We start from the raw sequence: 21310 nt of genomic DNA on the forward strand, positions 1-21310 counted from the left end.
ACTTCCACTTCTCTTGGGATGGCTCTCTTCTAGTGGTCACACTCAAGCAGCTTTGCATTCTGTCCACTGAGTAGAGAAGTTTTAGACCTCCTGCCATGCGGCCTTCCCATTAGCTTCTATGCTGATAGAGCCAGGACAGCAGAGATGACATCGGCCTTACTCACTCTCAAATCTTCATGGCCAGCACAGGCCTGGCACATGGAGGTATTCAAAACACACTGGTGGAATGATGAACACCACTTGGGACTTTGTCTAGCCCAAAATACAACGCTACAGCCCCACTGTCTCCTTTCATTCATCTTAAATAGATCCAGAGTAGCAAATGCTACTCAGATACCAGTGGAGAAACCAGAACTTTCATTAACCTCAACTTCCTCCATATTAAAGTGAACGTTAAAAAAAAAAAAAAAAAAAAAAAAGTTCATTTCTGGAGCTCTAAATCCAGAAATATCAGTGAAACAGCACAAATACTACAGTCATATAGAAATCCTATGAGTTGCTTAAATGGATTTAAGAATATTATCGTTAACATATTATTTAAGCCCTTCACACTCTTTTACATTCCATTGTCTTATTTTTCTTTTCTTTCTTTTTTTTTTTTTTTTTTGAGACAGAGTCTCACTCTGTTGCCAAGGCTGGAGTGCAGTGGCACTGTGTCTGCTCACTACAACCTCTGCCTCCTGGGTTCAAGCAATTCTCCTGCCTCAGCCTCCCGAGTAGCTGGGATTACAGGCGCCCACCACCAGGCCTGGCTAGTTTTTATATTTTCAGTAGAGATGGGGTTATCACCATGTTGGCCAGGCTGGTCTCGAACTCCTGACCTCAGGTGATCCACCCACCTTGGTTTCCCAAAGTGCTGGGATTACAGGCATGAGCCACTGCGCCCGGCCCCATTGTCTTATTTTTCTTCACAGCATGCATCACTCTGATGTTTTCGTATTTGTTACTTGTCTGTAGTTTTTTACTGCCTGCCTCCCCACTTGCTGTTTTCTCCCAGATGATCACCAGTACCTAGAACAGTACCCAAAAATACAAAATATTCAATAAATATTTCTATTGATGGAACAAAGTACTTAAAAACTATTCCTTTAATAGGGCAAATATTTCCTCTACAATATTATATACAGACTTCTGTGGATTAATCAATCTTTTCCTGTAGTTAATATAACAATATACTAGTCCAGCTGAAACCCTAGTGATCATTTAGAGCTCTGAATTAAAGAAGTTGTATAGATTTGCAGTAAGTTAGAGTTGCTTGACTACTAAATTTGTCAACTAGAATATTAAGCTTAAAAATAGCACTAAAGCAAAAATGTAATGACAAATTAAGAGAAGTAAACTTACGTTTAGCAGATTTGAATTGTTGCTTTTTATTAAAATGTAAGATTGAGAATAAGAATAATGAAAATAGAAAGGTTATAGAAACAAACAAAAAAAAGAGGTTAATGAAAAACAGTCTGAGGTACTAGAAGTGAACGAAGAGGTGAATGAAGTCTCATAAAATGGTGTGGGGAAGTACCCAGAACCAGAAGAAAGAGAATGAAAAGTAGAAAAATTATGGCAATTGGGTATTTTCAGTCAACGTTTTCCTGGGCACTAATCGCTCAGTGGAGTAACTCACAAGAGTCAGGATCATTTGTCACTGTTCTGCTTGTTCTCTGGCTGAAATCCCTCTTGATATCTTCTTCGCAAAGATCCTAAAATGACTCTGCTTTATGAAAGCTCACAGACAAGTATAAACTTCCCTTTCCTATTGCAGCAACAAATTCTATTACCCACTTTATTTTCTCCCTAGGGTAACACTGTCCTCTGGGAATTAATAGGATTTCTGATCCTAACAATAGTAATAGTGGACAGGAAAGTGTTATCTAAAGTGCTCAAGTAAAAAAATCTAGCAGTAACCAGGCATTTTATGAAAACAATGCATGACCCACTATTTCTGACATTAGTTTGAACAAAACCCTACTGCATGTCATTGTGGAATTAATGACATGGGATGAATAAAGGGAGGGATTTATCTAGAACTAGGTATGCCCACTTATACATAAACAGGAGAAAATCAGAAAAAAATATGATATTCTAATTGGGTGATGCAAATGATGGCAGTCTAAGCCAGTAATCTAAGCCAGCAGTTATCAGCATGAAGGAGATATGGCAAAGAGATACAGAAAAGGCAAAAGGGAGGAAGGAAGGAAAGAATGAAGGGAGGAAAGGAGGGAGGGAGGGAAGGAAGGAAGCAAGGAGGGAGGGAACCAGGAAGGGAGGGAGGGAGGGATAAATATAGAACATCTAGCAAAAGATAAATACAGAGCATCTAGCAAGAGACATTAAGCCTGTATCTGCAAGACAAAAAGCAATGGATGAAAGCAGAGCCCCAGTTCCTGTGTGGGATTCAGAAATAGAACTAAAGTCCTGAAGAGAAGTAGGAATAAGTCGAAAGAATTGGGTGGAGTACAAGGCAACAACCCACTTTCAGAAATAAGACAGAAAGAAACACAGGATTTTAAAGTACCAACTAACAGTAGAGGTGACTTGGTATCAAATGTCCTAAGAATTGACTACAGTTTCTTAAGCATCCTTGCCCAAGAGCAGGATTAGCCTTGGAGTTAAATTGTTAAAAGTCATGGGTGCATATTAAAATTATCTAGAGAATGTATTTTTAAAATACAAAGTTCTGGTCTCTGCCCTAGATATGATTAATCAGAATATCTGGGTATCATGTCTATAGGCCTCTTTTATTTCTTAATGTCTCTCGATGATCCTACTGTACAATCACTTGTGGAATGTAAGGTCCACTGATCTAGAGTCTAGCATAGACATAAGCACTTTTGGGATTAGGATTCAAATCAATAATGCAATCACATTTCCCTAGGAAGAATAAAAGCATAAATGTATAAATATCAAAATTAAAATTGATATTTTCAGGGTTGGCTTTTGCTCTTTTACTTGTCTGGCTCTGGACAATGTTCAATCCTCACCATTATGTAGGAGTCAGGAATTACTTCAGTATCCTTGCTTATGAAAATCACATGCGTTTCTTGTTTAGTTGACTTCTATATAGGCTCTACCAGTTTCTTTTCATGCCTGTTACCAACACTGGAGGTTCTCCCTCCATTCCATCAATGAGTCATGTCTTCTGTGGGGACCTACACTGGTTCTTCTAACTGCCCTTTTCTACCTGGGAAGTGAAGCCCAGTCCTCACATCCCATACCATTCCCTACCGCCCAACAATCTCTCTACCCAACCTGATCCTAGACCATAACATTGGTGTATAACAGTGTATAAGCTGCCCACAAAGGCTAAAATAAAATTCATTTATAACAGTGGAAAATTCTGAAGAGTACTTCCAAAATCTACAACTTCTTTCTTCATACTGGAAACTTACCATTTCTCAAGGTTAAGATCAGACTTTGTGGAAATATAGGAAAAAACCACAACAGACCAGGAATTGGAAGTTTGGTCTCAAACTTATGAGATTTGAAGGAGATGTCACTTTAGGTACTACTATGAGTAACAGAAATGGGAAAAGAGCACTCCAAAACACCTATAAAAATCACCCACAATACATAACAGTCCATAGCTACCCTGATGGAAAATTTAACATATGGAAATGTTTAACTGAGCAGACTCAAAGAAAATAAGAGATTAATATTTTTGCTTTTGAAAAATGGGACTAACAGTGGGATAATAAGGGGAATTTACCATATATAAAATGTCTTAATTTAAGTAACATCTTTATTGTGACACATAAAACTCTACTCACCAGATTAATTTAAATAAATTACAATAGAAATGCTGTCAAAAGTACTTAAAATTGACTGAAGAATTGAACTCAAGACTAGTAAGAATGACAACTCATCTAGCATAGAACCCAGGATGTTTGAATTTAACTCTACTCTTACTTAAATTTTCACTAACTGTCACAAGAATTAAAACAGAATGTTATTAAAATTTGTAGTTGAGTCAGAGTTATGCATCAAAGAACAATGAAAACAGAGAGATAATACAACGGACAAAAACATCAGCCTCATGCATGGGAAATAATTCATTTACTTAACAAAAGTCTTCTAACACAAAAGAAAAGGGTTGGGGGAGAAAGGAAGGTGGTATGCTCACTTGAGCTAAAAGATTCAAAGAAATAAAGACAAAAAAACAGTATTTCAAAAAGCAAATGTGACAAGTCACTATAAATCTGCTCCATGAGATGGCAACAAAATAAGCTATGAGTTTGACATATGAAATGATTACAGGCCCACAATCATGTTTCTCACATAGTAAGGGAAGAATAATCTTCCTTCTAACTCAGAGAAAAAGCAATAATAACAATTACTGTTTGGTAACAGAAGCAGTTGAGGGGTCAATAAGTAATGCAGCAGGCTGTACCATCACAGCCTCATAGTTCAAACACTGCCCTCCCCAGAGGCTAATGGTGTGAACCCATGCAAGCAGCCTGACCTAGCTGTGCTTCCACTTCTTCTGCTCCAAGTCAGAGATAAGTGTTTTTGTTCTGTTTTGTTTTGTTTTATCCAACTAAGGAGTTTTGCAGATTTTAAATGGCAGTAATACTATCTTTGAGAAAACAAAAATAGAAGAGTTTCTAAGAAATTCGAGAATTTTGTTATGAGAATGTATTGAGTAAAGGAGCTTTAGTTAAGTGAGTTTGACTCACTGGCTGTTGATAGTGTTGAAAGGAATCTTAACTCAGGCAAGCTGGGGGTTAGGAGAGCATAACGATATTAACAAAGACCATTTGTGGACATCTTATATTTCAACATCTTCAACAAATGGGACCTTGTTGGTTATATCACCTCAAAGTTACACTGAAATTCCTAAAATATTTCATTTCCCAGTGAATAAATGCTGAATAACTTCATTCCAGGAACTTATTGTTACTAAGCCAAAGAGAAAGAGTCTACCTATTACAGTAGTATCATGGGCAATCACTGCTATCACTAATAAATTTTTAAGCAGTTTCTAAATTCAGTCATAATATCAGGAAAAGTATTTAGAATGACAAAACCAGAAAACAAAATTCTTAATTATAATTGGTATATGCAGAAATTATAAAGAGATAACAGGTGCTGCTTTTGTTTATTAAAATTTCAAGGAGGAAGGCACATGTATTAGAATGGCTAAAATCTAAAAAATGGAAAACACCAATTTCTGGAAAGGATGAAGAGCAATAGGAAGTCTCATTCATTGCTTTTGGGAAGGCAAATGGCTCAGCCACTTTGTAAGACACTTTGACAGTTTCTTACAAGGTTAAACATAGTCCAACAATTGCACTCCTAAGTATTTACCTAACTGATTTGAAAATGTAGTCTACATAAAAACTTGCAAGTGAATGTTTTATAGCAGTTAATTCATAATAACCAAACATGTAAGGAACCAAGGTATCCTTCAATTAATGAATGGATAAGCAAACTGTGGTACATGTTAAATGGAATATTTTTCAGGGGGGTGGGGGGAAAGGAATGAGCTCTCTGCCAAAGATGTGGATTAATCTTAAATTCACATTTCTAAACAAAAGGAGCCAGTGAAAAGGCTATATACTATATGATTACATTTATATGACACTCTGGTAAAGGCAAAACTATAGCACGGCAAACAGATCGGTACTTGCCAGGGATTTGGAGGTGACATGGGGTTGAACAAGTGAAACACAGGGGATTTTTTTTAGAAGAGTGCAAGTATTTGGTATGATGTTATAATGGCAGATATATGACATTACGCATTTTTCAATACCCATAGAACTTTACAACACAAGAGCTAAACTTACTGTATACAAATTTAAATGTGTGTGTGTGTGTGTGTGTGTGTCTGTGTGTGTGTTTAGGAGGTCAAAGTATCACAGGATAGAAGACTATAACAAAAGAATCTAGCTGTATTACAAATATATGAAAAAATCTCACTGGAAGTGGTGGGGTAGAAAGGTGCTTACCTAAGTAACCCTGGATATGAGTGGACACTATAAAACTTTATACATAACTACATACTCCCAAACTGCCCATAGGCACTGTATTTTAGTTGATAAAATTGTTTCCCCTGGAGTTGTTTCTGTTAACAATTCTGAAACAACTATAAACGTACACTGGAATTGAAGAATTCAGTAAATGGATGGCTAAAGGGAGTCAGGTTTCTCCTTGTTAGAAAGAAGGATATAGACAAGCAAGAGGGAAAGGTTAGAATGATCCATATGGTAACGGAGTAAAGTTGGAGACATCAGTATTAACTCATATTTAGCATATGATGAATACATATAAAAATGTTTATAGATGGGCATATATATATATATGAGTTAGTCTACACACATATATTCTCTTGCTCTGTCAGCTGAGAGGGCGTAGAAGCAAAACACCCCAATAGCAATGAGTACAACCAATGCCCAGGTCATGGTTTCCAATACCATTCTCCAATAAAAGGTATCAGGGCTCCTGAGAGAAATGGCTCATTCTAGACAACTGGGGCAGAAAGTATGAAAGATGAGTCTGGAACATCTTATAGTGCTGGGAAGTAAGGAAGTGCTCAAAACACACTATGCACACACAGACACACACAGTATGGGCATATGTCAGGCCAATGATGGGCATATGGCCACATATAAGCAAACAGGAAACAAACAAAAGATCTGACCAGTACACCTGAAAACTGTCAAGGTCATCAAAAACAACAAAAGTCTGAGAAAATGTCATAGATAAGAGAAGCTACGGAGATAAGTCAACTAAATGTAATGTGAAATGAAATCCTGGAACAGGAAAAGGTTAAAAACTAAGGATATTGAAATAAAGCATGGAATTTTGTTAATAATAACCTATCAATATTGTTTTATAAATTGGGACCAAAGTACCATACTAATGTATGATGTCAAATGGGGAAAATGGGTGTGGGATATATCAGAACTTTCTGTGCTATCTTCACAGCTTTTTTATAAATCTAAAACTACATTAAAACTTCATTTAAAAAAAAAACTTAAAGGGAAAGGAAAAATAAACACCAACCTACTGAAGAGTTCAGAAAAGAGAACAAAAGACAACCTGAAGAATTTAGGAATCTGAAGGGTTGTTCTCCCTTCACACAAAGAAGAGGTGCTAGACAGAAAGCTGCTAGTGATAGCGAAACAATGCTTTAGAGACACAGAAACAAAAATTTAAAATTAAGAAAAAGGACTTCCATGTTCTTCCAGCAAAAAAGAAAAGCTATGTCTGGAGAAATTTAGCAGGACAAATGGGAAATAGTCTGTCACAAGATTCAGAAGAAGATGTTCCTAAAAGAGAAAAAATACCTAGGAGAAGAGGGAAACTATGCCACATTCCACTCAATATCCAATAACCAAAAATGGAAAGAACCAAGGTATCCTTCAATCAATGAATGGATAAGCAAACTGTGGTACATGTTAAATGGAATATTTTTCAGGGGAGTTGGGGGAAAGGAATGAGCTCTCTGCGAAAGACACGTATTAATCTTAAATTCACACTTCTAAACAAAAGAAGCCAGCGAAAAGGCTACATACTCAATATCCTTGTAACTTCTAAAACTGACTTGTATAACTTAAGGATATGTTTTTATTATAGTGTTTATCCTACACATATAGGAAGCAGTGTCCATACACAATGGTCTCATTCTTTCTCAGGACTATCTACTATATCTAACTATTTCAGGGAAACTATATAAGCAGAGAGCAGAATACAGAAGTTGTCTCTAATTTACACAGAGCCACTACCTAAAGTCTCTGTTTAGAAATTGTTTAATAAGATTCTATGATGATATTCTTAAACTTTTCCATTAAATCAACAACATCAGAAACACGGCCTTTTTGCAGGTTTTGTGCTGGCCTTATGATGTCTAACATATGAGGCCAGCTACGTAGCAAGATCAGCTTGAAATCTGAGCAAAAAAACTGTCACAGTGTTTACTATAGCATAGCTAAGAAACCACGTTTGTGTTGTGATGGGAAACACCATCACCCTTAGTTTGCATTTTCAACACCTAAAATATAAAGAATAATCCTAGTATCTAAACTGAAATGATCCAAATTGCAACGCAACTGAACTTTCCTCAATACTGACAAGAAGTTTGTCTCATACAAGCAAGTATCCCAAGTATATTTGAAAGAGCAATGCACTAAGCAAAATGTGACATCATGACGATTCTAAGAATTCAGAGAACTGGAAAGGTGGTGTGTAATTAGCATCAGAGGAGTGATGACACAGTCAACAACTCTGGAAGGCAGCACAAAGTAATGAGAAGAACATGAGGTTTGGAATCAGACTGAAATGAATTTAAATTCTGCCTCTGTGGCTTGTTAACTCTGACCAAAGATATCAACAAGTTAGTTAACCTTGCAAAGAATCAGTTTTCTCACCTAAAAAAGTAAGCAAACCTCCTGCGTCTGATGCAAACATTATTTGGGGAATACTCAATAATAATAAAAGCAAACATTTATGTTCCATTTGTTTGTTATATACTATGCTGTTCTAAGTATGTACTTGATATAAATTAACTCATGTAATCGTCTTGGCAACTCTAGGAATTGTGCAATTATATTATTTCCATTTTGCAAGTGAGAAATATGAGGTAAGGAAAGATGAAGTAAATCATTCCAGTTCGTGCAGCTAGTAAGTAGCTGAGATGCATTTTCAACCCAAGTAGTCTGGCTCCAGTCTTGCTCTAAATCACTACATTATAGTAACATTATTAAGTTATTTCCCCTCCAACTTCCTTAATTCCAATTCATTTTAGTAAAATACTGAAAATATTTACTTTTAATGAAAGAGGAAATTGATCAGTCACCAAGTTATAGTAACAAGAACTATAATGGCAGAAGTTATTTATTGCTATTAATCTTAATTCACCAATAAATATGGTAAGCTGTTACTACACTAACTAGTTCTCCAAGATAACAAATATGTTAAACATATTCTTATCTACTAAACAATTATATTATTTAGAGTTATTCCCAGAAAATCCCCAAGTTAGTCTTAACCTAACCTTAAGCTAATTCTTCACAATTTTATGACTAATTAAAAGGCTCCTGGCCGGGCGTGGTGCCTCATGCCTGTAATCCCAGCACTTTGGGAGGCCAAGGAGGGGGGCGGATCACGAGGTCAGGAGATCAAGACCATCCTGGCTAACGCGGTGAAACCCTGTCTCTACTAAAAATACAAAAAATTAGCCGGGCGAGGTGGCGGGCGCCTGTAGTCCCAGCTACGCAGGAGGCTGAGACAGGAGAATGGCGTGAACCCCGGGAGGTGGAGCCTGCAGTGAACCAAGATCACGCCACTGCACTCTAGCCTGGGCGACAGCGAGACTCCGTCTCAAAAAAAAAAAAAAAAAGGCTCCTAAATACACATTACATTACAAAAAAGTATATACAAGTTGACATATAAGCAAAAAATTATTACTTATAAAAAAACAGAGAGTTCCATACCAGCTAAAGATTGTGGAATTAGTGGCATCTTATAAATGATTTCACAGTATTTCAGGATCCCTGACACTAAGAAAATATTGTGAGGAATAAGCCCCAAAGGTCACTTCCTCTATCCTCCTTACTAGCCCTCTCCCAATAAAATAATCCCACGATAACATTGCTCCCATTCTGACTTAAATGTCTTACATTTTTAGAGAAGATAAAGCAACACTCTGACAGACAGAGACCTTTAAAACAGAGAAAACATTAATGAATATCTTTTCAGAACTATGCACTTCCTGACTATTTTGAGAGGAAATGCACTTAGCAAGGGCAGTATAAAACTATACTTTGAGCAATACTTAGCAAATAACTGATGCTTCCTAAACCTGCAAATCTTTATATGCTATAACTCATCAGTAAATGAATTAACCTAGAGCTCTCATTTCTATTTGTTCTCTAAACTACTGTGGGAAGTATTTTTCCTACACCCCAACTCCCCCATCTGGTAGCTCCTTAAAGCTCTACAACAACTGAAACACCCACAACACCCTTAATAGTATTAGAACTTGTTAAAACTGAAATAGTCATAACCTGATTTATATTTAACTTATTATGACAAAGGAGACTGTGCAATTTATCATCCTTCTCCCTTAACTCTCCTACTCACTTTGTCTCCCTGCCTACAACACTATGTAAACCCAAGCCATAAGAACAAATAGCAACATTTCAGCAGAAAACATGGTACACACGCTTTAATACATGCTTCATCATACCATTCAACCATTACAATTTCCAAGAAAATACTAAATGTTGCCTCATAGAGCATAAACACATTTCTACTATTTAATTTGAGCTAAAAATAGGCTTTGCAGATTAGGGCTAGAAAAGATTTTCTATTTTTTGGACAACTAAAATTAGATCATTTTGGTATGCAAAAGACATTATGTACCAAATACAGCAATAAATTTAACTCTAAAGTCCTCCAGCAGGGAGGGCACTGTCTACTATCTTTCTTTGCGTGGCCAGAGTTTCAAGGGCCCAGCCTCCATTATCACAGCAATTGCCAAAGTACCAAAATGTGGTGAAGAGATGACAAGAAACAGACCATAATCAATATCCGTAATTTGTAAATGAAGAGACAGAAAATAGAAACAACCAGTTTCTAAGCCAACAAAAGGGAAACAGACAGCAAACATTTTGATATCTGGAAGCAGTTCTTTCGCATTACTCCAGAGGCATGAAACACCTTGTAGGGCACAACTTGCGCTCCCAGGGAGTCCCATGGAAGAGGTGAGAGAACAAATGAGTGACAGAGGCATAACAGGTCTTCTCCAACTCACTTTCTCCCTCTCCTCAGGTCCTCATTTTTATTCCATGCCACCCTCTAAATGCAAACTTCAACCTGAAGGGCCAGTAAATGACCAAACTTTCTAGAGGAGTTGTTTATACTAAGTAGGTAGAAATGCTCATTTTGGAATGAGAAAAATCGCTACTATGATCATATTTTGTGATCTATGACTTCAAGTCTTTTTTGATGAAGTATAAATAATATACAAATAAGTGAATAAACAACACATTTCCAGACTCTAATACAACCCTGTAATAGGTTAAGAAGGTAAGAGAAATATATGTTTGCCAATCTCAGTCCACCAATATTCTAATCACACTCCCCAAAGGTGATAAATATAAACCATGGAGTTGGAACACTGCCTTCTGCCATCCAAAAAAAAAGGTTCCCAGGCATCAAAATTTTTCTTATCTTGGTTGAAATGTTGTTTTCCTGTGCCACCCCCCAACAACCTCTCAAAAAATAATTTATGTCATGCTTTTCTGTCCAGTAAGCTGACCAATTCTTTCATTCTCATATATGATTACAGAAGAGAATTTAAACACAACTTTAAAAAAAGATAAAAATCTAAAGAAGCCAAGATTAATCATAGCTCAGTGACTTGTTAAAAACAAAGCTTTTATTGAATATGACCCACTAAAGCTGTCCTCAGAGAGTCAATATATCAAGAGTTCTAAAAAGACACTATTCAAGGAGAACAGCTACCTCTTAGGCACATGATCATCTGTGCCAGCATCTGGTTGGCAGGTGGCAGGCATTAAACGTTAATCTTCAGAAATTTAAACTTTACAAGATTGTGCTTTAAATCTTGAAAACAACCTATCATTACTTAGAGGAAGAAAATAATCAGACCTGGTATCTCTTTTGTAGAAAAAGTTAGTATTCATGGAAATCTAAACCCTGTTACATGATCACCTTCTAAGTTATAAACACTTCACTTACCCTAATGTCATCAGGCAGCACATTGCCTGCTGTTCTTCTCACTCACTACTTATCCAACATCTTAGGGCAATCTTCAAAGGGCAACTAAGCTGTGCTGGGCCAACAGTGTCCCCTGGTGGTCACCATTTCAAATTGTTTGACCCAGGGTTTCTTTCCGTGGAAATTCCGCACACTCATTTACAAGCCACAGTCCAACTGCCTTTAGCACCCCAGTATAATCATTATCTTTGAACACCTCCTATTCCCTCTAACTCAGTGATTCTAAAAATAGGGAGCATAAAGAAGAAAGACGTGAGGGTCAGGAAAATGTTTAGAAACTGGATAAGAAGCAACTTTTCAAAATATTAAACATCCCTTCACTGAGATTCTGATACATCCCTTTTAGTGTGGCATCATCACCCCACCCCTTGAAATCACAATGCATTAAGAGAAATATATGTTACTGAAAGGAGAGTCCTTGAAAATATAAAATCAGAAAACTTTAAACAGCTCTTGGGTAATGTCTCTTTTAATCTCATCCCTTATTTTCTCCAGTCATAAGATTTACTTGGGTATTGTGACATCCCTGCAGTTGTTCTAAGATTAAGGCGATCAATCTTTGGCCTCCTTTTCACTACCCATCACTGTCCTGCATGCTGTTATAGACAAACCACTGACATCTATATGCATCCCCTCACAAAAGGTATACATTTTCTTATTATACAATTTTGTGTTTACAAAAGTTACCTAGGATGAAAATGTAGCCAACCGGCGGCTGGATTCCCAGCTTGAATGTAAAAGAAGTCTACCTCTAGAAGTCTGACATGTTTAGAAAAATCTGATAGACTCTTGGGTTGGGATGACCTGGAAACTGTTTGTAGGAGAAACTCAGATGTCTCCAGGGAAAATACTTTAAAGGAAAAGAAAGAACATGCAAACTGGTTTGCCCTATTGTCCATCACCTGACCCCAAAAGAGATTTTGCATTCTGTGTGGAGTCGCTCACTAAGATTTGTTATTCCCCACTAGCACCCTCCAGCACCCCATGGATTCCTATCTGGGTCATAAAGAAAAAAGAATTCCAAGAAAAACTTAAAGAGAAATTTCTCACTAGAAACATCTGTAAGACATTAGGAAAAAAATATTTCTTTTAGAATACTTTGCATGGAATACAATGTAGCTCTCACACACCAAGAATGTCAGATAGCATGGTAGTACAGCTGAGTTATGGTAGCTTATGGCTGTATAATTGGCTGCAATCTACAACAGTACCTTTTAGCCATGTTGGAGCATCCAAAAACAGCCCCTCTGTCATAAGTACAAATATCTTTAAGATGGACACTCCCCTAACCCCAAGTAGGGCACAGACACCTCAGTAGATGACCTGCTTCACTGACAAGGCCACAGAAAGGAACATTGGATCGTAGAGTGTTAAGAGTACCTGTGGGCCACCCTTCTGCCCCAACCAGGACCTCCCAGAAATAATAGAGTATGACTGAGAAGAAAAAAAGATCCTACAACTTTAGCTGAGAATAAGGGCCAAAGAAACATGGATTATACAAAGCTAATACTATTCACATGTGAATATTTGAAATTGTTTCCCTGGAATTTAAGTATTTTTGTTTTGATGTTTTTCCATCTCTAATTAAGTGGCATGCAAGCAATTTCCACTCAAACATCTTCAGGAGAGTTAACACCCATCACTTCACAAGGTCTGGGTCTCAACTTGCCATATTCTCCACATCTCTCTTTGGTAGAACATGAAACATTTCCACCTCGACTTTCCCTCTCTTTCATTCTCTCTCAACCATATAAATATATATAGTTAATATACCGAGTATATTAGCAGTACACTGAAGAATTCCTGAGACATCTTCAATTTCTTCTTTGTTGGAGTGGTCTGCATAGAAGCATCTGTTAGAGATATTGTGGAAATTCTTTTCTGCATCCCTGTAACTAAGAAGAAAACAAAATTAGCATAAGGAGAAATTTTTGAAAGCATCTGCGAATGCAACTCATATACACACGCACAAGCACACGCAGTCTATGCTTTCATCAGTCACATTTTAAAATAAGTGAAGCTTTGAGACATAATTCTGGCATAACCCACCATTCACATCAGCATTTGCAGTGTAGACCTGGAACTGGAGGCAACTGTTAACAAGAAAGCTATGTGTGAAAAAAATTGAGGAGAACAAAAAATATATCAGCTTTGTATAGCTAATGTATCACTCTTTGAGCACTTCATCAAGGCTAGTGATCTGTTTCTATGAGGAAGCTGCCTACAAAAGGAAAAGTTAACAATGTTAATTTGGTGTCCTGGCATTCAATGGTGCTGAAAGTAAACACACCATAACTTTTGTCACAGTCAAGAAGATAGCAGTACAGGCCGGGCGCGGTGGCTCACGCCTGTAATCCAAGCACTTTGGGAGGCCCAGGCAGGCAGATCACGAGGTCAGGAGATCAAGACCATCCTGGCTAACACGGTGAAACCCCATCTCTACTAAAAATACAAAAAATTAGCTGGACATGGTGGCGGGCGCCTGTAGTCCCAGCTACTCTGAAGGCTGAGGCAGAAGAATGGCGTGAACCCGGGAGGCAGAGCTTGCAGTGAGCTGAGATTGTGCCACTGCACTCCAGCCTGGGTGACAGAGTGAGACTCTGTCTCAAAAAAAAAAAAAAAGAAAGAAAGAAAAAGAAGATAGCGGTATGGTGTATAAATAATATACATCTGGCAGAATTTGAGTCATGGTCTTACCATTTTCTATCTGTGAGATCTTGAGCAAGTAACATAATCTCTGTTAGTCTAAATTTCCTCTCTCATAAAATGGAGGTACCTCCTAGAGTTCTTGTGAGGACTAAATAACACAATTCCTGTAACTGGATATTGGCTGAGACTTTTTGAGTTGCCTCTGAATGAGAGCTAAGACAAAAAAGCTGAAGACATTAAAGGCCAAATCCTCCCACATTCCAAAGGGGTAGCCAAGAAGACCACAGCTCTTCTTCAGGACTTAAGAGGAGACTAAATAGCCACTGCCCCTGTCACTCTACCACCAGCTTACAGAAGCAAAGGAACAGAAAGACTTCAAAATAAAATCTTCAGAAGAGTGAGGAGTTGGCCTAGGAAGAGAGTGCTATGGTACTTTTCCCCCTCCCCTCCTAGAAAAGGAGAAAAGGGGAGTGTTCCCTGCAGAAGTCCAGCTGGTGAGGGGAGTCCACAGCTGGTAAAGATTGGGGATTACCCATCTCATTCCCCAGTGAACGTCTGCAGAGGCAGTGGATTTCCTGATCATACTCCCCTGTCTGACTGATAAGAGGAAGAAGACTCTGGAGAAAGTTATCGACAAGGAAAAGAAATAGAGCAAAATTAGGAGCAACCTAAAGTCCCACCGTTTGGCAGGGCAAATATGTGAGTTTCCCATGGGTTAGGGAAGAGAGAGGCAAGCTTGAGTTTTCTGGTTGTCATGGTGCTCTTCCAATCTAGAGGCTGCCAGCCAGGGACAGGGCTTCCACTAGCAAGACCACAAGAGTGAAGTCCTTAGGTGCAGGAGCTGGGGCATCCGAAACAGTCAGGGCGGAACTCATACATGCACCCTAGTGAGGGGATGACAGCCAAGAGAGGACTGCTACAACCCCAGTGAAATTTTCCATTTTCCATTTCATTCATGCTTCACCCAATAAATCAGAAGAGAAAGGGACACAGAAAGGAATGGCCTGGAGAAGAGGAGTGAAAACCCACATCATACACTCCGTCCTGCATTCCAAGTCTCTTAGGCCAAGGCCTGACCCAGACAGAGAAAGAAACATTAGAGTCAGACTGGATATGAGAGTAAAGATTTAAATTGGTCTAGAGTGAACTTCATAATTCTTGGAAATATTTAGAAAACAGAGCAATCTGTCTAAGCTAATATTGAAGGGGATGTATCCTAGCATGCTTGATGTGAGTGGAGGGAAAAATAAAAAGGTTTCATGTTTGTACACCTCATTGAGATCAGACTCCAATAAACCAGTTAGGCAAAATGCTTTCTACAGTTTCCAGAATGCAGGAGTCACTCAAGAGGTGGAACAGGGAGCACAGATATTAAACACAGACAACCACAGGGTTATTTTTAATTCAACCTCCACCATTTTTATCAGAATGACCTTAAAAAAGTACTTTTTTCTCTCAGCCTCAATTTCCTCATGTGTAAAATGTGCTTAATACAATACTCTTATGCAATATTTTTAGGATTAAATAGAAGATGGAAAGTGCCCAGCATATCTCCTCAAACATAGTAAGCAATCAATAGATACTAGCTTTTGTCTAATTTGTTTATGTTCAAAAAGATAGTTTTTTCTATGTAAATATATAAAAAAGAAGCTAGACCATTTTTAGATTAAAATAAGCCACAAAATCTGATCATGAAAGCTTAAGTAATATCCTTGAAGTTTGTTTCCCAGAATAATCAGAATTCACCCACTCTTAATTTCACTCTAGTGTTCTACTGAATATTCTGGCTTAATTTCTCCTCAATTGTCAAAAGAAAAAGAGAACAGAAGGTTGGCTGTATAAAACAAACATAGGGCCCACATTAGTAATTGGAGCAATACAATTTAATGTTAGATGACTATAAGAATTGGTGTCCCGGACTAATATGAGTTTGGCAACAGTCCTACCCATGATATTAACACAACAATGCTTATTCTGGCAAAAAAAAAAAAAAAGATAAAATTACTGGCATGGTTCTGAATACATATTTCTTTATTATTTATTGTTTAAAATATATAGTGAGTGAACACTATATCTCAGAAAGATTATCACATCTCTCATAGTAGTTTACTGAAGAAATCTGTGCTTCGTCTACCCTGCCATGGCAATCCATTTTTGTGAGCCATAGACCAGTAGGAGTCATGTAGTAGAAATATGAGGGAGAGCAGTTGGGTCAAGCCCTCTAGAGACAGAAATTTCAGTCAAAAAAAAAAAAATCAACAAAAAAGATGCTCTCTGTAAGAAGAAAACTGTAGCTAGAACACGAACTGGGCATGTTCAGCTCCAGATACTAAACAACAGATTCTAAACTTTAAAAGGCCCAAGGAAGACAGGAAAAGGTTGCAGCAGGAGGATAAACTGAAGACAATCAACAAAAGCTGAATTGCAAAAGAGTCATTTACTAACAGCAGTAATAATAATTCAATTCATTTATTGATTATCTTTGTGTAACAGGTACTATGCTAACTACTTTATGTGATTATATGACTTCATACATTATTATCATTAAGATTTCATTTAAACCTCACCACAACCCTGTTATTATCCCCATTTTTAAAACGAGAAAACTGAGGCTCAGGGATTTTAAGTAACCTTCCCAAGATTATTCATAGCAAAACCTGACTTTATGTCTAGTAAGTCTCATATATCTACTTACAAAACACAATCTTTCCACAACATACAAAGAAAGGGCACAATGGCAAGAATTATATCAGAAAAAAAGTACCATTATAAACAGACATTCCTCTATCCTCAGTTTCTTTTAATTTCTAAAGTGAATCCTGCCTGTCTCCTACTGACTTCTGCTCCTCACTAATCTTTCCACCCCACACCACCCAGAAAGTTAGTCCATTCCCTAGAAGTTTGAGTTAAAGAGCAACTAACATAAAGATGCACATTCAATGCCCCCTTACTCATTCCAGGTGGAGGAAAGACAGTGCTATGGGAACAAGAAGCTCTCCAAGTGAGCATGAATATGTAGAGTTTATATAGTAATCAAAATTTTCCACAAAGTCAACCTGACACGATTGGAGTTTGAGGTAGGTGATGGAGAGATACTTTAGATGGGGTGATCAGGGCAGGCTTTCCTGTAGAGAAGACATTTGAACAGAGACCTATATGTATATAAAGAATAAGCCATGCAAACATCTGGGGAAAGAGCATTGCATAAAAATGAAACGATACATACAAAGGCCCTGAAGCTAAGGTTGGTAAGTTGAGAAACCAACAGAAGGTTGAAATGGAGTGAAAAAAAGGGAAGTGGAAAGGGATGAAATTACAGAGGTAGGCAGAGGCCAGATCACAGAAAGAATTTAGACTTTATTCTACCATAATAAGCCATTATATAGTTTAAAGCAGGGGCTTCAAAGTGTGATCCCTGGACAAGCAACATCAGCATTACCTGGGAACTTGTCAGAAATGCCAGTTTCTTGAGCCCTACCTGAACCTACAAAATCAGAACCTCTGGGAGCAGGGCCCAGTAATACGTGTTTTAACAAGGCTGGCAGGTGATTCTGATGCACATTAACATTTGAGAACCATTGGTTTCACGTAAGAAGGTGGCATGATCTAATTTTTTAATTGCTTTGCTGTGGTGAAAATACATATTGGCGGACAAAAGTAGAAACCAGAAAACTAGACCAGAACGTCTTGGTGAGAGATGATGACGATAGTGGATATGAAGAGAAGATTTATCACATTGCATGAATAAATTATTTTAGCACTCATTTCCCCAACTTGAATGATCTCTATGAATAAATAAATGAACAAGTGAATGGATAAATTAAGGAACAGAATAATGTTTAAAGATAAAGTGGATAAGGTACAGAGAGGCTATCTTACTCCCTAACAGGAAGCCCCATCAGCTACTCCCTCCCAGTCCTTCTGTCTGTGACCCTTCGGAACAGCTGCTCTCTGCGTTGAAGTCTCAGTCTTGGCAGACAAAAAAAGCCTCAGAGAGTTTCTATGGGCAACCAGTATAAGAATCCAAGGAGCAGAACCGTACAATCCTAGAGCTCTGATAAATAAAACAGATTAAGGGCAGAGTTTTCAAGGAAAGGAAAAGAAGGTTAGTGGTTGAAGGATAATTAAGAAATTAAAAAGAGAAGGGCTAGCTCATACTCTGTTACCTGTTCTGCTTCAACATCTCAACACAAAGTATTTAAATGCTGAGTTATTTCAAGACAGCTTTAAGCAAGCCCCATTTCAGAGATTAGGAAAAGCATCTCCTTCCCAACCTCACCTGCTGACAAGCATAACTAAAATTATGCTTGTCGGCACTTACTCTCAATTCTCAATACAGGGATTCCAAAATCCCTTTAACTGTAAGAAACACATTCTTTTTCACAATTAGAGATAGGAAGCCTTAAATTGTATTTTCTTAAGAGGAACAACATACAGCTGTAAACACTTTTTAGTTCAAGGGTGAGTGATATTAGCTGCTCTGCTTTTTTGATTGTGAAAAGAGAAATAGAAAGTAGAAAGATGGAGAATAAAAGGCAAAAGAGGAAGTTGGACACTAAAGTCATCAATGAGAAAAAAGGCAAGAAAGGGGAATACAGTCAAGAAAGGCAAACATGACAAAACTGCTGCCAACAGGCCCCCTTTGTCTTCATCAGCGTGAATGCAAATAAAGTCAGTGAGCAAAGGTACTTCAGCTCCAAGAAATGAGCCAACACCCAAGCAAAAATATGCTAATAGGCCTATTTGAATCATGCCAGGCATCAAGACCCCTCTTCAAACTCTCTGTTTTCTTTATACTGTGTATGCAATAAACAGAACTAGGAAAAGACCATGCATGCAATAGACAAAGAAGCACCACAGACCATGTCTACATAGGTAGAAGGGGAGGGCTGAGGCAGCCAGCTGGATAAAAGGGAACTCCCTCCATTCTATCAATGGAGAAAAAAATTTTCTGATTATAGCAATATAATTTGGTTATCTATTTTGATCACATTATAAGACTCCCACTCCAATTTGCCTTGAAGGTATACTTTAGTTCAAAAATGAGAATATTTCATCAGTTATTTTATTTCAAAAGAGAAAGAGCATGCCATAATCCCAGAAAATTAGACTTTGATGATGGATATTGTCATAAAAATACTAATAATAACGATAAACATAAGAGCAAACAGGTATGTAGTGCTCACCACATACAAGGAACTACTTTAAGTATACTAACTAATTTAATCCAAACACCATACTTGGCAAGCAGGAAATTCAATGAGAGTGATTAAGTTTTATTTCAGGATATGTGGAGAAAGATTAATTTGACATTCTTTATCTCCATTAGGATAAACCATTTAAAATCACTAATGGCCTCAAACTAAAAGCCATGAGTTTAAATAATATGTTTTTCCTAGAACTACACTCTTGAGGATTAGCATGACAAAGTTTCAAAGCAATTCCCTTTGAAATGACAATTAACATAATCATCAAGCACTTAAAGTATATGGCATTGTACTAGGTACCGAGATTATTTTTCCATTAAGATTTCTTCCCTTCTGTTCTGTGAAAAAAAATCACACTATACCCTAATAGCCAAAATTATGTTCTTGATCCCTATGGCAATGACTATTAGCCATAAATATGAAATGATCCTGAGAGCAGTTCAAGAAGTACCACAGTTTGAACCCTGACTTCTCAAAAGTTCTTAAAATCTTACAAAGATAAATCACTGTACCATATAAAGAATACTAACAAGGTAAATTAAAAATATACATTGCCTCTAATGTCAATAAATTTAATCTAAAAGCTAGATTGCATGAGTAAGTAAATTTAGGCTTTCATATTTGCCAGTTGCTTTCTGCCATAGCCAATTAGAGGTGTACCTCATACTCATTTGGAGCTCTCTGTTTACAAAATGCTTTCATTGAAATTACCTCATTTAATCATTACATCTAATCCTTGATTTAGTTATTATTATCATCACATTTTAAAAAAGAGATAGAGTTACTTAGTAAAAAATCTATGTGCTAGTGAGGCCTTGAAGTCCTGTCTTTTGACATCAAGTCTTCTTACTTTACACCAAGTCTTCTTACTTTACACCACATCACAACCACTTCAAGAAATAGGCGATAATAAAGAAAAATATGTAGCACGTGACTCTAAGTAAACTAATTCCTCTCACTGAACTGTGTTAAGGCTGTAGTGATTCTTATCAAACTCTACTTAAGGATTCTAAAATCCCATTCAAAGCATCTGGGTTGGTACCAATAAAGCTCACCACATTAGTAAGGCACAATTATATGATTCAACATCGGAATAAGAGAGTAAGAACATGAGAAGACTGAGAAAAAAAAAGGAAAAGCAATACCAGAAAGTAATTTCATTTAAAAGAATTAAGCACAAACAAGCCAAAAGAAATCACTCCAAGGGACCCCCCCAATAAGCCTTCACCCCCCACACTATGAGAACATAGCCACTTTAAAATAACGTTGACCTGGGTAGCAGAAAATCACATACTCAACAGCTATGTTTGAGTAATTACCTTTAATTTGCCCCCAATAATAACCAAAATCAATTTTTACTTACCCAATAACTTGATGTTCATAATACTGCAGTGTCCTCTTGAGAGTTTGCTGTATCGTCTGAGGCTACAGAATAATAATAATAATAAAAACATATTATCAGCAAATCAGTACCATTCCCACTGTGAGTCTCGTAGGCAGACAGGTGAAACTTCTGATTTATCTCTTGAGAGTTTTCCTTCTACAATATTAACCCATTTTGCATCATGCCATGTATTTTCCCCACAGTAATATGAGGCACTCAGCAATTACCCAGAACTTCCCAATTTCAATTATGATAGTATTTCCTAGGAATGTTTTCTTCAATTCTTTTGTAACAGCTATTAAGTTCAATAAAATACTCATTGGCTGCCTAC

The 21310-nt window shown here is 37.3% G+C and overlaps 1 protein-coding gene across 1 annotated transcript in view; it reads right to left on the reverse strand.

The window, feature by feature from the left end:
• The window catches only part of GUCY1A2 (guanylate cyclase 1 soluble subunit alpha 2), a 358031-nt gene that overhangs the window by 305199 nt on the left and 31522 nt on the right, over positions 1-21310 (reverse strand). Inside the window, exons 2-3 of the mRNA XM_002822429.6 lie at positions 20959-21020; positions 13513-13634 (exon numbers count right to left, since the gene is read on the reverse strand). Coding sequence (XP_002822475.3) covers positions 13513-13634; positions 20959-21020 — 184 coding nt within the window. The remainder of the gene's footprint in view (positions 1-13512; positions 13635-20958; positions 21021-21310) is intronic.

The sequence above is a fragment of the Pongo abelii genome, chromosome 9, assembly GCF_028885655.2.
Source record: "Pongo abelii isolate AG06213 chromosome 9, NHGRI_mPonAbe1-v2.0_pri, whole genome shotgun sequence".
Lineage (NCBI taxonomy): Eukaryota > Metazoa > Chordata > Mammalia > Primates > Hominidae > Pongo > Pongo abelii.